The 15,686-nt window shown below is 41.8% G+C and overlaps 2 protein-coding genes across 6 annotated transcripts in view; both read right to left on the bottom strand.

Annotated features, from left to right (window-relative positions):
* Xkrx (XK related, X-linked) overlaps positions 1 to 15,686 on the bottom strand; it is a 99,377-nt gene that overhangs the window by 77,691 nt on the left and 6,000 nt on the right. The window lies entirely within an intron of this gene.
* Positions 4,528 to 15,686, bottom strand: part of Trmt2b (tRNA methyltransferase 2 homolog B) — a 60,450-nt gene continuing 49,291 nt past the window's right edge. Inside the window, 2 exon segments of the mRNA XM_017602352.3 lie at positions 4,528 to 8,368; positions 8,371 to 8,444. Of these exon segments, the coding sequence (XP_017457841.1) occupies positions 8,322 to 8,368; positions 8,371 to 8,444 (121 nt within the window). The 3' untranslated portion in view covers positions 4,528 to 8,321.

Genomic DNA, 15,686 nt, shown 5'->3' on the forward strand with positions numbered 1-15,686 from the left:
TACAAATGTGTTCCTCTACATTTTTGGTAGAGTGCAGTCACAGCAAGCTAGGGGATTTTCAAAAGCATCACAGGAGGGCCGTCAACATAACTCTGTGGATAAAGGTGCTTGCTGCCAAATGTGGCTATCCAGAATTTATGTAGTAGAAGGAGAGAACTGACTTCTACAAGTTGTCCTCTGACCTTCTACATGCAAGATGTGACAGGAGGGCACACATACATTTAATGAATGCAATTAAAGCACCACAAGAAGTTAGAATGGGCGGATAAGCCTGAGAACCACTGTGGTAGGTAAAACTCCAAGACTGGCATAAGAGCAATGGCAAAAGCAGACAGTGATGGCTCACACTTGCAATTCCAGCACTAGAGAAGTTGAGGCAGGAGGACTACTTTGAGTCCCACATTAACCAGGGCTACATAGAAAGACGCTGTCTCAAACAAACAACAACCAAAATGGAGCCATGATGAAGCCGGCACTGGCACTTGGTAGCAACTTAAATTTTTTTTTTTGGTTCTTTTTTTTTTTTTTTTTCGGAACTGGGGACCGAACCCAGGCCCTTGCGCTTCCTAGGCAAGCGCTCTACCACTGAGCTAAATCCCCAGCCCCGCAACTTAAATTTTTAAAAAGAGACTGCTTTTATGATGATCATGGATGGAATCAGGGAGCATGCGCGTGGAGCTGAAGACAATGCCTTGCTGGAGTTGGTTCACTAATTCCACCGTGTGGGTTCTGGGAATTGAAGTCATCGATTATCTGCCCTGGCAGCAAGTGCCTTTATCTGCAGAGCTATCTTGCCTGCCTTCAGCAACTTTAAAATGAGACTTCTCAGCAGCCAGCTCTGAAAGACTGGAAGCAAACTGAGGAGAAATCCTTAAAGAATTATTTTACTTTAAGATTAAAGTGACCTCACGTTATTTCCCCGTGAGTGTATGAGAGTTAATTTTATGGCTCATTTAGAATCACTCGCCACTAACGGTATGGAACAGGATTTCTTCCATACATACCTACTGTCTTAGCTTGTTTTTGACTGCTGTGGTAAAGGCCATGACCAGAAGTAACTTGGGGAGGAAAGTTTATTTTAGCTTATAGACAGAGGAAGCCAAGGCAGGACCTGAAGCAGAGACCACAGAGGAGTGCTGCTCACTGGCTTCCTCCTGTGGCTCATTCACTTTGCTTTATTATACAACCCAGAAGCACCTGCAGGGATGGCACCACCCACAACAGGCTGAGCTGCCCACAATTCTCATCAATCAAGAAAATGCCCCAGAGACATGCCCACAGATCACTTTGATAAATGCAATTCAATAGTGGTCCCCTCTTCTTCATTATTCTTACTATGTGTCAAGGTGACAAAAAGAAAACAAACAAACAAAAAAAAAACATTATCAGAACATCACCACAACGATTATAGCAGATAAGCAAAATTAAATGCTTTTCAGTGAGAAAATCAGTACTCGCAGCTCTTAGGTGATTCTAGTGAGGAAGAGTATCTGCAATCTGATGTGGAGTTCTATTCATCACATTAACACCATCTTGGAGACAAAAACCCAGGACAAGGATTCTCACTCCACCCCATGGCACATGTGTATGTAAAAATTGTCTGGGGAGCTTTAAAAATAATGGTGTTGAGGCCTCGCACACAATGAAGACACACATCCAAAACTATCTGAAGACGTTATGTTCAAGAGCCTTGTTTCAACAGGTCCTTAGCAAGATGGCTCACAGGGTAAAGGCGCTTGCCACCAAGTCTGATCATCTGAATCCTATCCCTGGTACCTACATGCAGGAGGAGAAAGTCAACTGTGGAAAGTTGTCGTTCGACTTCCATACTCAAGGACATATACGTAAGCAAGCAAGTAAAGAAACAGATGTAATAAAGTCCTTAGGTGATTTGCGTGTAACCAAGGCTGAGAACAGTCACACGGGGTTAGTGGTTCTCTAACTAGAGTGTGTATTAGCATCACCAGCAAGGGGTAGAAAAACACAGATCTCTGCATCCCAAGCCCAGTGCATCCAATTCAGCCAAATGATGCCTAAAATGCTGTGCTTCTAACTGGCTCAATGGATGCCAAAGCTGCAGGGCCAAAGAATCCACTTGCCAAGCACTGGCTCTCAACCTTGGCTACACATTGGCATCACAAGATGTATGGAGGGTACCTGTTAAGAACACTGATATCTGATGTCTAAAACCAGAGACACTGATAAAGGATATACAATTGAATGCTTTGAGCCATAAAGAGTAGTTTTATAATGTCAAGCAGATTAAGCCAGTCTCAGAAAGACAGATACCAAGTTTTCTTTCATACATGACCTAAACTTAGAATCAAAAACTGTCTAGATTATCAAAAGGAGACTAACATGAATGAGCTAAGAAGATTTTGCAGGGGAAAGAAATGGTCAACAAATAAATATATATATGTGAATGAAGATGACCTATGTAATGGTATCATGTACACTGAAAAAAGACAATGAAACAGTTCTTAAAGAAATCTCCAAAAAGAAAGAAAGAAAAAGAGAAAGAAAGAAATCTCCAAGAGCAATAGCCAAAAGAGAAAAAAAAACACCCTAAAATATGTAATGCAATATAATGTATAATAAATACATGCTATGAAAAATAATTTAAAGGAACAAATATTGACTACTTAGCTTTTTCCCAAAACAATATGGATGGAGTCCAGACTGATCATGAACTCACAGCCAGTCTGTTGCATCAGTCTTTCTTTTTTCTGTTTCTTTTCCAGTTTTTTTAATTGGTTATTTTATTTACATTTCAGATGTTATCCCCCTTCCTGTTTTCCCCTCTGAAAATTCCCTATCCCATTTCCCTCCCCTGCTTCTATGAGGGTGCTCCCCCTACCCAACTACTCTCACCTCAACACCCTGGCATTCCCCTACATGGGCGCATCAAGCCTACATAGGACCAAGGGCCTCTCCTCTCATTGATGCCCGAAAAAGCCATCTCTGCTACATATGCAGCTGGAGCCATGGGTCCCTCATGTGTACTCTTTGGCTAGTGGTTTAGTCCCTGGGAGCTCTAGGGAGGTCTAGTTGATTGATATTGTTGTTCTTCCTATGGGGTTGCAAATCCCTTCAGCTCCTTCAGTCTTTTCTCTAACTCCTCCATTGGAGTCCCCTTGTTCAGTCTGATGATTAGCTGCAAGCATCCTCCTCTGTATCAGTAAGGCTCTGGCAGAGTCTCTCAGGAGACACCCATATCACGTTCCTGTCAGCAAGCACTTCTTGGCATCAGCAATAGTGACTGGGTTTGGTGTCTGTATATGGGATGGATCCCCAGGTGGAGCAGTCTCTGGATGGCCTTTCCTTCAGTCTCTGCTCCACACTTTGTCTCTGTATTTCCTTTTAGACAGGAGCAATTCTGGTACATCAGTCTTTCAAATATTGCAATTCCAGGCATGAACCTCAAAAGCCAGCTCCCTTCTAATATTTTTAAATAAGTATGCATTATCCTGTGTGGTGTGTATATTTCTGTATAGTGTATTGTTTTGACATATTGATAATGTTCTGGCTAAAGACTGCCCCCACCAGCCACCGAATCCCCCAGAGCTAGTCAATCCTTAGAGACAGTAAGGGCTAAGCCCTAAGCTATTAGTCAGCTTCCCATCACTGAAACATGATGCCTAAGATAAGCAACTTGAAGAAAGTTTGTTCTGCCTCACTTTTCTGGTCCACGAACATTTAGCCCATTGCCTTTGGGCTAATAATAAGTCAGATCACAAGAACAAGGAAGCATGAGGTAAAGAAAGGCTTGTGAAGTAAAGAGAGACAAAGGAAAGGTTCAGATCTCAATATCCCTTCAATTACCTAACTCCTTCCACTAGACCCTACCACCTAAAAGTCCCATTACTTTGCAATAGTGTCACAGATGGAGAACGAGCTACATGTGGGCCTTTAGGGAATGTTTCCAGATCTAAACAACAGCAGTGCCACTACAGATCATACTTCCTGAATACCCAGAAAGGCAATACTCCTCTCTACCTTTAGCATCCCAGGGCCAGGTAGCTGACAACTAGAGACCACACCTATAACTCAAAGCATGCAAAACTGCTCAAACTAGCTCATCGTAAATGTCTATCCCTCCCCTGCCTTTCCCGAGGAAAACACAATAAAGTACATTAGCCAAACCTTCCCTTATATCCTCTGCCTTCTGATCGTTCTGGTGCCTTCCCTATATAGACCTGTGGCATACCTCCTATTCTTGCACTGTGAATGTATAAATGATGTGTTCTTGAACTTCTGTGTCTCTTCTTCTTGCTGCACCTATCTCCGAAAACAATGTACAGCATTAGCTTGGAATAGTGGCACATATCCGCAAGAACCAGTAAATAAGGGGTAAAGACCACCAGCCTTAGCCACATAAGAAATTTGAGGCCAGCCTGGGCTAAGTGAGATCTTGTCTCAAAACACCAATAAAAACTGTCTCGAACTATACCTCTATTTGGTAGATTGTTTGCTTAGCATGCACAAAGTCCTGGGTTCAATTCTCCACCCACCCCCCCACCCCCTACATACACAAAGTTTATGGTTGCACACACCCATAATTGAGACTGAACTCAGGAGACAGAGGCAGGAGGAGGATCACAAGCTCGAGGCCACGTAGTGTGTTAGAGGACAAGCTGGAATACTGGACACCATGTGGTGGTTTAAATGAGAATGGACCACATAGGTTCAAATATTTGCATGCTTAGCCCCCAGTGGATGAGCTATTTGGAAGGATTAAGAGGTGTGGCCTGGTTGGAGGAGGTGTGTCACTGGGAGTTGACTTTGAGGTTTAAAAGCCCAGACCAGAGCCAGGGTGTCTCTGCCTGCTGCCAGGTGACCAGATGTAAATATCTCAGCTACTGTTCCAATGCCGTGCCTTCCTTTGTGCCTCCACACTCTCCCTGCCCCCATGATGTTGTACTGGCACTCTGAAGACTGTAATCAAGCCCGAATTAATAGTAACAGTAGCCTTTCTCACAGTGTCTCTTCACAGCAATAAAACACTAAGATAGACCCAACCTCAAAAACATACATATACAACATTTTATAAGAGCTTTAACTGCTTCTTTTGAGAAGCAGTCTGCTTGCTTTAGGAGCATTTAGTACTAAGAAAAATTTAAACTTCCTGTTGACCTGATTATTATTATTACTAATTCTGGCAACACACATAACTTCCATGCCTTCAGACCGTAAGAGTATTCAAAAGACAATGTTAAACAATTATTCCAGGACAACTCTAGAATTGAAAAAAAAACATGCATAACAGAATACTATTCAGCTATTAAAAACAATGACTTCATGAAATTCTTAGGAAAATAGATGGAACTAGAAAATATCATCCCAAGTGAGGTAACCCAATCACAAAAGAACTCACTCACATGGTATGCACTCATTGATAAGTGGATATTAGCCCAAAAGCTAAGATTACCCAAGATGCAATCCACAGACCACAGGAAGCTCAAGAAGAAGGACAACCAAAGTGTGGATGCTTCAGTCCTTTTTTAAAAAGGGAACAAAAATATTCACAGGAGGAAACAGGGAGACAAAGTTTGGAGCAGAGACTGAAAGGCCATCTAGAGACTACCTCGCATGGGGATGCATCCCATATACAGCCACCAAACCTAGACACTATTGCAGATGCCAAGAAGTGCGTGCTGACAGCAGCCTGATATAGCTGTCTCCTGAGTCTCTGCCAGAGCATGTCAAATATAGAGGTGAGTGCTTGGAGCTAACCATTGAACTGATAACAAGTTCCCCACTGGAGGCATTAGAGAAAGAACTGAAGTAGCTGAAGGGGTTTGCAACCCCATAGGAAGAACTACAATATCAACCAACCAGAATCCTCAGAGCTCCCAGGGACGAAACCGCCATCCTAAGAGAACACAGGAATGGACTTATGGCTCCTTCTGCATATAGAGCAGAGGATGGCCTTGTCGGGCATCAATGGGAGGAGAGGCCCTTGGTCCTGTCAAGGCTCCGTGTCCCAGTGTAGGAGAATGTCATGGCATGGAGGAAGGAGGGAGTGAGTGTGTAGGTGAGGGAACATCCTCATAAAAGCAGGGGGCATAAGGGGTTTCTGGAGGGGAAACCAGGAAATGGGATAACATTTAAAATGCAAATTAAAATGCTAAAAAATTTAAAACAAAAAGATCATGGACTAGAGACAGTGAATATAGTCCACTTTATTATAATTTATTATAATTCATGCTGGATTACTATTGGATTGCTGGCACTTTCTTCCTCCACAATGCACAGGACAATCTAAGTATCCAGTCCTTTCTTTCAGAGTCTCTTAACTCCTTTGGGTATCTCTAATGACCAATTCTCCTTCTACAGGTTAAGAGATAAATGGTGTTCCTGTTCTAAACTTTGCCTCCTGCCCCACATGTGGCCCATACACGTACAGCCACCCAATTAGATAAGATGGATGAAGTAAAGAAGTGCAGGCTGACAGGAACCAGATGTAGATCTCTCCTGAGAGACACAGACAGAATACAGCAAATACAGAGGCGAATGCCAGCAGCAAACCACTGAACTGAGAATGGGACCCCCGTTGAAGGAATCAGAGAAAGAACTGGAAGAGCTTGAAGGGGCTCGAGACCCCATATGTACAACAATGTCAAGCAACCAGAGCTTCCAGGGACTAAGCCACTACCTAAAGACTATACATGGACTGACCCTGGGCTCCAACCTCATAAGTAGCAATGAATATCCTAGTAAGATCACCAGTGGGAGGGGAAGCCCTTGGTCCTGCCAAGACTGAACCCCCAGTGAATGTGATTGTTGGGGGGAGGCCAGTAATGGGGGGAGGCCGGTAATGGGGGGAGGATGGGGAGGGGAACACCCATAAAGAAGGGGAGGGGGAGGGGCTAGGGGGATGTTTGCCTGGAAACTGGGAAGGGGAATAACAATTGTAATGTAAATAAGAAATACCCAATTTAATAAAGATGGAGAAAAAAAAAGAGATAAATGGCATTATTGCTCCTAGAGATAACCACATTTCTCTTTAAGTTTTTTTTTAATTATGTGTATTTACATGCCTGTGAATGTGGGTTTGTGCATGAGAACAGTGTCCATAGATGTCAGAAGAAAGTATCGGATCCCCTGGAACTAGAGTTATAGGCGGTTATGAACAACTTGATATAATGCTCTGTGAGAGCATTATATGCTTGGTTATGAACAACTTGATATAATGCTCTGTGAGAGCATTATATGCTTGTGAATGCTGAGCCATCTCTCTGATCCCAGAAATCACCATCCAAGGACATTCTAGATGTGTCAAAGTCGAGAAAACCCAACAACCCTGTAATCACTATATAACTGCATTGTATGGGTGTCATATGTGTACACACATGTGCACACACACACACATCTGTGATTATACTTGTGGAGGACAGATGTTGATATCACGTGTCTATCATTCTTCAATTCCTTTTATTTGAGACAGGGTATCTCACTGAACCTGGGGCTAATGTATTAGCTAAACTGACTGGCCAGGAAAGCCCTCAGGATCCCCCTGTATACACCTCTCAGCACAAGCACGAGGCAGATGCCACTATGCCCTGTTGTTATGTGCTGGAGATCCAAACTCAGCTTCCTGTGTATGAGCAATAAGCACTTTACCCTGTTAGCCATCTCCCTAGCCTCTTACTCTGCTTTGTCAAAAGCTCAATTTGTTTCTACTTCGCAAAACATTTGCAAGGGGCTAGGGCTGTAGCTCAATTAGTAAATGGTATTCCCTTACATGCATCCTTCCTTGGCTTTGATACCCATAACTGCATAAAGCCATGTGTGGTGGCACATGCCTGTAATCCCAGTACTCAAAGTGTAGGCAGAAGGATCACAAGTTCGAAATCAACTTCAGTTACATTGTGAGTGCAAGGCCAGTGTGTACTATGCGAGACCCTGTTTCAAACTAAAACAACAACAACAACAAAACTGCAAATGGTAAAATCTCAGAGTAAAGAGACAGATCCTGGTCAATGTGAAATTATTGCCAGCTGCTCACAAAGCAGTTATCCCCACAACAAAAGCAGAATCACATGGCAGGCAAGACTGTATATTGAATGATGGATAGACAGCCAAAGGACGGAGCAACACAAATTCAGGTTCAAGGAGCAGTCAAAGCTAGGGAAATGTGGACAGCCCCAAAGGAATAGGACAAGCTACATACATTTCAATCTGCCTCAGAGGAGGGCAGCCAGATTCTTTTTGCCAGGATTCAGAGATTGGTTTCTCTGATGATGCTTTCACGGTCTCCCATGGCAACCTGAGTGTCTCCCACAACTTCAGCCTTATCAGCTTGCAGCCTTCCGGTCTTATCAAGTGAAGAGGACCACTAACTCACAGTGCGGGGTGTGGGGAAACAATCCACACAAACAGCTTCTCTCAGGATGAAAGCGTCACTTAGAAGCTTCTTAGCAGAGTTTGGAGGACAGCATAGTCTACAGAAATAGACCAGAATGTCACTTCACAGAAACAAAGGGAAGCAAGTCCAGGAGTGCAGGCACTTAAAATTGAAGTCCGTCATCAGTAGTCACACAGCCTGTGTGTCTCTCATCCCCACTCCTCACCATTTTCCTGCAACTGGTTTGCTTAGCCATCTCCCTTATTAGCGTACTCTGTTTCTACCATATGTACATAGCATATTATCAAATTAAAAATGTCTGGTTTTTTTAAGCCATGTTTAGAAATTTGCTCAGTGTGCTAGAGGATTTCTAGGTTTAGTCTTGTTTTAGCTTTTTGTTTTTTGGTTTTTGTTTTTTGTTTGTTTATTTGTTTGTTTGTTTGTTTTCTGAGAGAGGATATCTCTGTGTAGCCCTGGCTTTCCTGGAATTTACTGTCTTGAATTCAGAAATCAGCCTGTCTCTGCCTCCTGTGCGCTGGTATTAAAGGTAGGAGCCACCGTACCGTGCCCAGCTAGGATTAGCCTTAACCACTTCATTAGAACACTCATTGGTACCATATATAATATATGATACAACAATGCATTCACTTGAGTAAAAGTGAAATAACATTAAAAGGTACAAAAGGTGATTACTTCCTGTCTGTCACATGTGCCCGGTTCTTTCTTTTTAAAATTATTTTTTACATTTAATATTTGTGTGTATGGAGTTTTTGCTTGTATGTACATATATGCACTACATGCATGCCTGGTGCCTGCAGAGGTCAGAAGAGGATGTCATGTCCCCAGAAATTAGAGTTGCACACGGTTGTGAACTAGCATGTGTGGAAGCCAGAAACCAAAGCCCAGTCTTCTGCAAGCACATCAGTTGCTCTTAGTCCCTGAGCCAGGACTACAGTCCTGTCTCCAGTTCTTTCAAGACAGGGAAAATTATTATTAGGGTCTATTTCTGAATGGGGGCCCTTTGCTTTAAAGACAACATATAAAGCAATGGGGCTTTCTTGTGGTATTTTCAAACATGTATCTCATAGAGCATCCTCATTTATTTTTCTCCTTCTCTACCCTTCCCTGTGCTTCCTGCCTCTCTGACTGAGTCCTTTCCTTTCCCCAGGGAGTCCCTCCTCTGCTCATCAGTCCCTTAAGATCCTCCTGCTATTTTATGACCAATACACAAACACACACATACATGTACAAGTATTTACAAGGTAGGTTCTGTGTATAAGAGAAAACAATTAGCATCGCTCTTCCTAAGTTTGGCTTATTTTCTTTTTCTTTTTTTTTTTTTATTAACTTGAGTATTTCTTATATACATTTCGAGTGTTATTCCCTTTCCCGGTTTCCGGGAGAACATCCCCCTAATCCCTCCCCCTCCCCTTCTTTATGGGTGTTCTCCTCCCCATCATCCCCCCATTGTTGCCCTCCCCCCAACAATCTAGTTCACTGGGGGTTCAGTCTTAGCAGGACCCAGGGCGTCCCCTTCCACTGGTGATCTTACTAGGATATTCATTGCTACCTATGAGGTTAGAGTCCAGGGTCAGTCCATGTATAGTCGTTAGGTAGTGGCTTAGTCCCTGGAAGCTCTGGTTGCTTGGCATTGTTGTACATATGGGGTCTCGAGCCCCTTCATTGGCTTATTTTCTTTAACATAATAATATTCAGTTCGTCAAATTTCCTGCAAATGTGATTTCAGTTTTCAGGACTTACTTTTTCATCATAAGTGCATGCACACATGCATGTATGCATGTGTGTATGTGTGTGTGCATGTGTGTATATATACACATGTGCATGTAGAGGGTTGTCCAAGGAAGCTAGAGCTGTAGATCCCCTGGAGCTGGAGTCACAGGTCGCTGTGAGCTGTCTGATATGGGTACAGGTTAAGGAAACCTAGTTCCTCTTAGCTGAAGAGCCCCAATTTAAATTTTTCTCTTTAGCCCCATTTTAATTTTTCTTGCTATCAGTGTCTCATATAACTTACCAGAGTCAACTCCTAGAGCTGACATTGGAGCTTCTATCAGATACACAGAAGAATTCTAAAATCTCAATAGTAAAATGTCAACCCAGCTAACGATGCGCATAAGAGCTGAATCTTAAAAAAAAAAAAATAAAAAATAAAAAAGGTTGGGGATTTAGCTCAGTGGTAGAGCGCTTGACTAGCAACCGCAAGGCCCTGGGTTCGGTCCCCAGCTCTAGAAAAAAAAAAAGAGCTGAATCTTGTGTTAACCTGTAAATATCTAAAGATTTGCAAATGACCAAAGAAAGGAGCTGGAAAAGTAGCTCAAGTGGAGTGCTAGCCTAGCATGCACAGAGCATAACTATCACATGCTAAAGTGTCCTAAAGGAAGGAAAATCCAAAGAAATGCATAGGATATGGCGCAATTCAACTCAATGAAATGCCAGGTTATCCTCAGCACTTTACAACAAGACTCGGTGGTGCCCTCCAACAATCCCAACCCTTGGGACGTGAAGGCTGAAGATCACAAATTCAAGGTCCGTCTGGGATAGAGAGAGAATTTGAAGCCATCCGGGTATATATGAGACCTTATCTCCAAAGAAAACTGCAAAATAAAAAACCGAAACCCTCAAAAATCTTTAGCCACTGGGAAGGTGCAAAGAAAAACTATAATGAGTTACCACTTCCCCATTACAAGACACAAAAGCAGAAACAAGAGCTCAAGATACACCTCTGGGAGAATACTGCTAGCATGCAAGTGTCCTGATTGCCAGCACTACAAAATAGGATTTTTTTAAAGCTAATAGCAAGATTTGGGGACGATACAGGGACTCTGAAATACTCTTAGACCACTGGTGGTACAATACAGCAGCTGCTTGGAAAACCAGCTAAGTTCCTCAAAACTGTAAAACTAGTTACCATATGGTCCAACACTTCTCTTCGGTCTTTCTTGAAGAGAAATGAAAGCAAAACTTGCACATGGATATTCATTAAGGTACCAATCATGAAAGCCATGAACTCACCAGCAGATAAGTAAGAGTATATACATACAGTGCAACATTATTCCTTTTTTAAGGTAAAAAAGAAAATGAAGGCAAGAGAAAGGTTTAAACACAGACCAGTATCACACACTAACGTATGCTAAGGGAAGGGAGATGCAAAGAAATACACAGAATATGGCACAATTCAATTCCATGAAACGCCAGGCAAATCTAGAAGCAAAGTACACGCCAGGTTGCCTGGGATCAGACAGCAAGGGTGGAGCTACACGGTGATACTAAAAAGTGCAGTTTCTTTTTTGAGAAGACAAAAAAAAACACGCCGGATTTAGATGGTGGCGGCAGCTGCAGGGGTCTGAAAACAAACCACCCAAAAGCCACTGAACTGTCTACGAGAGAGAGAGAGAGAGAGAGAGAGAGAGAGAGAGAGAGAGAGAGAGAGAGAGAGAGAGAGAGATCTATTTTGGTTTATGTGTACTGGGTATTTTCCCTACATGTTTGTCAGAGGAGATAGGCCCAGAACAGAGCCCTCAATCAACTCAGCAAGACACTTGTGAGCTCAGAGAGACTGGAGTACAGGGCCTACACCAGGTCCTCTGCAAATATATATATATATATATAAGAGTCTCTGACTCTTTTGCCTATTCTTGAGATTCTTCTCCTCCTATTGGGTTGTTATCGCCAAATTTGATATGATATTTGCTTCATCTTATTATATTTTATTTTGTCATGTTTCCTTCTTATCTCTTAGAAGCCTGTTCTTTCCTCTTTGTTTTTAGTTTTTTGAAGACAGGGTTTCTCTGTGTAGCCCTGGCCTTCCCAGAACATGCTCTGTCGACCAGGCTGGCTTCAAACTCAGAGATCCATCCACCTGACTGTTCCTCTGGGACTGGACTTAGAGAAGGGTTTTGATATGTCATAATGTATAAATTTTTTTTGAATTATTGAGTTTCTCTAAGTATATTTTGAATGCTAATTTCAAAAAAGTAGGAAGTTTCCATTTGGGGAAAAATTGAAATAGCTTTATTTCCTATGGTTTTCTTTTCTTTTTTTTCTTTGGAGCTGGGGCCCGAACCCAGGGCCTTGCGCTTGCTAGGCAAGTGCTCTACCGCTGAGCTAAATCCACAACCCCACGTTTTTATTTTAGTAAAGTACACGTAACATAAATTTAACCATTTTAAAATCTATTTTGTTTTCTGATACATACTCTCATTCTTTAGCCCTGGTTGCCCTGGAACTCAGTATGTAGACCAGGCTGGCCTCCTCAAACTCACAGAGCTCTGTCTGCCTCTGACTCCCAGGTTCTGAGATTAAAGGTGTGCACCTCCACACCCAACAATTACAAAAGTTTGTTATCCACCACGTAGGTGCTGGGAACCAAACCTGGGTCCCCTGCATGAGCAATGAGAGCTCTTAACCACTGAGTTATCTCTACAGCTTTACAATTATATTATTTAAATGGATAAAATTGTGTGGATTATGAAGGATATCTCTGTAAAGCTGCTGGAAACATACTGTCAAGATTTTCCATTATCAGAACATTATCGTGTATAGCCTTCCATCTTATGGATATGATAAATAATTTATCCAGTTCTTTTCTGATGACTTTTAGAACATTTTTCTTTTGATGTTAAAATATTATAATAACCAATTTTATATGTCATTTTATGTATGGCATTGAGCTGCAGGATAAAAATCTGAGGAATGGGAGCTGAAGAGCTGGCTCAGTGGTTAAGAAAACCGGCTGCTCTTCCAGAAGACACAAGTTCAAGTCACACCTATTTGTCAGCTCAGAATCATCTGTAACTCTAGCTCTAGGAGCCCTGATGCCCTCTATTGACTTCTGTGTGCTCAGGCAACACGAGTGATGTAAACATACATACAGGTAAAACACCCAGGCCACATAAAAGAGTTTAAATTGAGGCATGCAATTCTGGATCACCAACAATGCATGCATCTAAAGTTAAATGTTAAACATCATTCATTTTACCTCCAAAGGAATAGTATTCACTTTTATAGATTAGTGCTCAATTTATACCAGCAACATTTTCAATTTCTTTTGCCCCTATATTGTGAGCAAGGCATTATCAAGCTTTTGTATTTTTCCCAGTTTGAAATGTAAATGTGTTTCTTTAGGGGTGTGGCTGCTGGTAGGTTGCCTGAACTTCAGGAAGGAGCCCCACCCCACGAGCAGACAGACAGCAGGAATCGGACTCACTGGATTATTTTTAAAAAGAGAACAAGGAATTGGGAGAGGATGTGTTGAGAGTGTAGAAGGAGTTAGAGTAGGGTAATGGGCTGGATATGATAAAAAAATTACTGCATCTATGAAATCCTCAAATGTTTTTACATATATATGTATGTACATATGTAAGTGTATACATATATACATATGTAAGTGTATATGTATGTGTATGTACACAGAGATGTGTGTTTCTATGTATATTGTTACAGGGTTTAAACAGGCTGTTTCTATGTAGCTCAAACTGGCCTCAAATACCACCTCCCATGACATGGTCTTTCTGTGCAGTCCCGGCTGTCCTGGAAGTTGCTATGTAGACCAGATTGGCCTTGCACTCAGAAATCCGCTCGCCTCCACCTCCCGAAGGTTGGGATTAAAGGCCTGTGCCACCACAGCAGCTCCTATTTCTATTTTCATGGAGGAGGCAGCATCACCTCACAATGCAGAACACATTAGTACTACTTCCTTTTCTTCTTTTCTGCTAGTTTTCCTGTTTCTTGTTGACTTCTAGGGCTTGACTACAGACTGAGGAAAACAGTTTTTGTAATATTTACTAAAATTGGCTTCTGTGAGTGAAATTGTTTATGGTGCTTTGTATCATGTAAAAGTTTCAGGGTTTTTTTTCTCCATAGTTTTATTGAAACATTATTTGATACAATCTAGTTTACCATTTATATAGCTCAGTGGTTGTTAGTATATTGAGAGCACGCACTTACCACTACCAGCACTTTTGGAACATTTTGATTAGCCCATTAAGAGCCCTTGTACCTCTTAACAGCCATACCTCGCATTTGACTCAAACTCACTGAAACTCTATGAAGCCACAGACCCTTCTTTTTCTATAGACTTGTCTACCCAAACAAGATTTTCTATAAAAGGAATTCTTTAGTATTCTCTCTCTCTCTCTCTCTCTCTCTCTCTCTCTCTCTCTCTGTGTGTGTGTGTGTGTGTGTGTGTGTGTGTGTGTTATGTGTTTGTGGTATAAACTTGTATGTGGAAAGTGTACTTGCCCATACAGGTACACGTGGGGGACATGGGGTGAGCTCTCTCTGCCTCTGACTCCCAGGTTCTGCGATTAAAGGTGTGCACCTCCACACTCAACAATTACAAAAGTTTGTGACGTTGGGACGTCTTCCTCAATAGCCTTCCATTTTAATTTGAGACAGGGTATCACTCAACCTGGTGCTCATTAATTGGCTAGGTGGCTGGTGAGTGAGCCCTCGGGATGTCTCTGCCTGTTTCTGCCTCTCAGCACTGAAGTGGGGTGACAGATGTGTGCTGGCACATCTGACCTAGTGTGTGGGCTTCTGTGACTGGCCACTGGATATGAAGCCTTTACAAATGACTTATGAATAATTGTCCTATACCATGAGATGTCTTTTCACTTTCGGGGTGGTTACATTTGCAATATAAAAGGTTTTTGTTTTGTTTTGTCCTGACTTTAATGTTATTTTTCTTTTTTTCCTTTGGGCTTTTGATAACTGTATTAAAGAAGACTGCTTAACAAGGTCATGAAGATTTTAAATGTATTCTTCTAAAAAGTCTATAGTTTTAGCTCTCACATTTAGTTCTAGGATATATATATATATATATATATATATATATATATATATATATATATATATACATATATATATATAATTGTTTTAGTTTTGTTCTCTTGAGACAGACTCTCAAGTAGCCCTGGCTGGCCTCAAACTTACTATGTAGCCAAGGATAGATGACCTTAAACTCCTGCTCCTCTTGTTTCTACCTCCCAAGTGCTAGAATTATGGACATTTATCACCACTCCCGTTTAGTTGTTATACATTTTTATTTCATATCTTGAATGGTTTAATAAAGGTAAACACTACATAAATAATAGCCATCCTGTCAAATTAACTTAACAACAGTTGCTTTGCATCCCTACTCCCCACAATGCTCATGGAATAAAAATCACTGAATGATCAACTTCTTAGAAAAAATTCCCAGGGCTGGAGAGATGGCTCAGCATTTAAGAGCGTTGCCTGCTCTTGCCAAGGATCTGAGTAAGGTTCCCAGAACCCACATGGTAGCTCACGACCATCTGTAATTCAAGTTCCACAGGATCCA

This window comes from Rattus norvegicus, chromosome X (genome assembly GCF_036323735.1).
Source record: "Rattus norvegicus strain BN/NHsdMcwi chromosome X, GRCr8, whole genome shotgun sequence".
Taxonomy (NCBI): domain Eukaryota; kingdom Metazoa; phylum Chordata; class Mammalia; order Rodentia; family Muridae; genus Rattus; species Rattus norvegicus.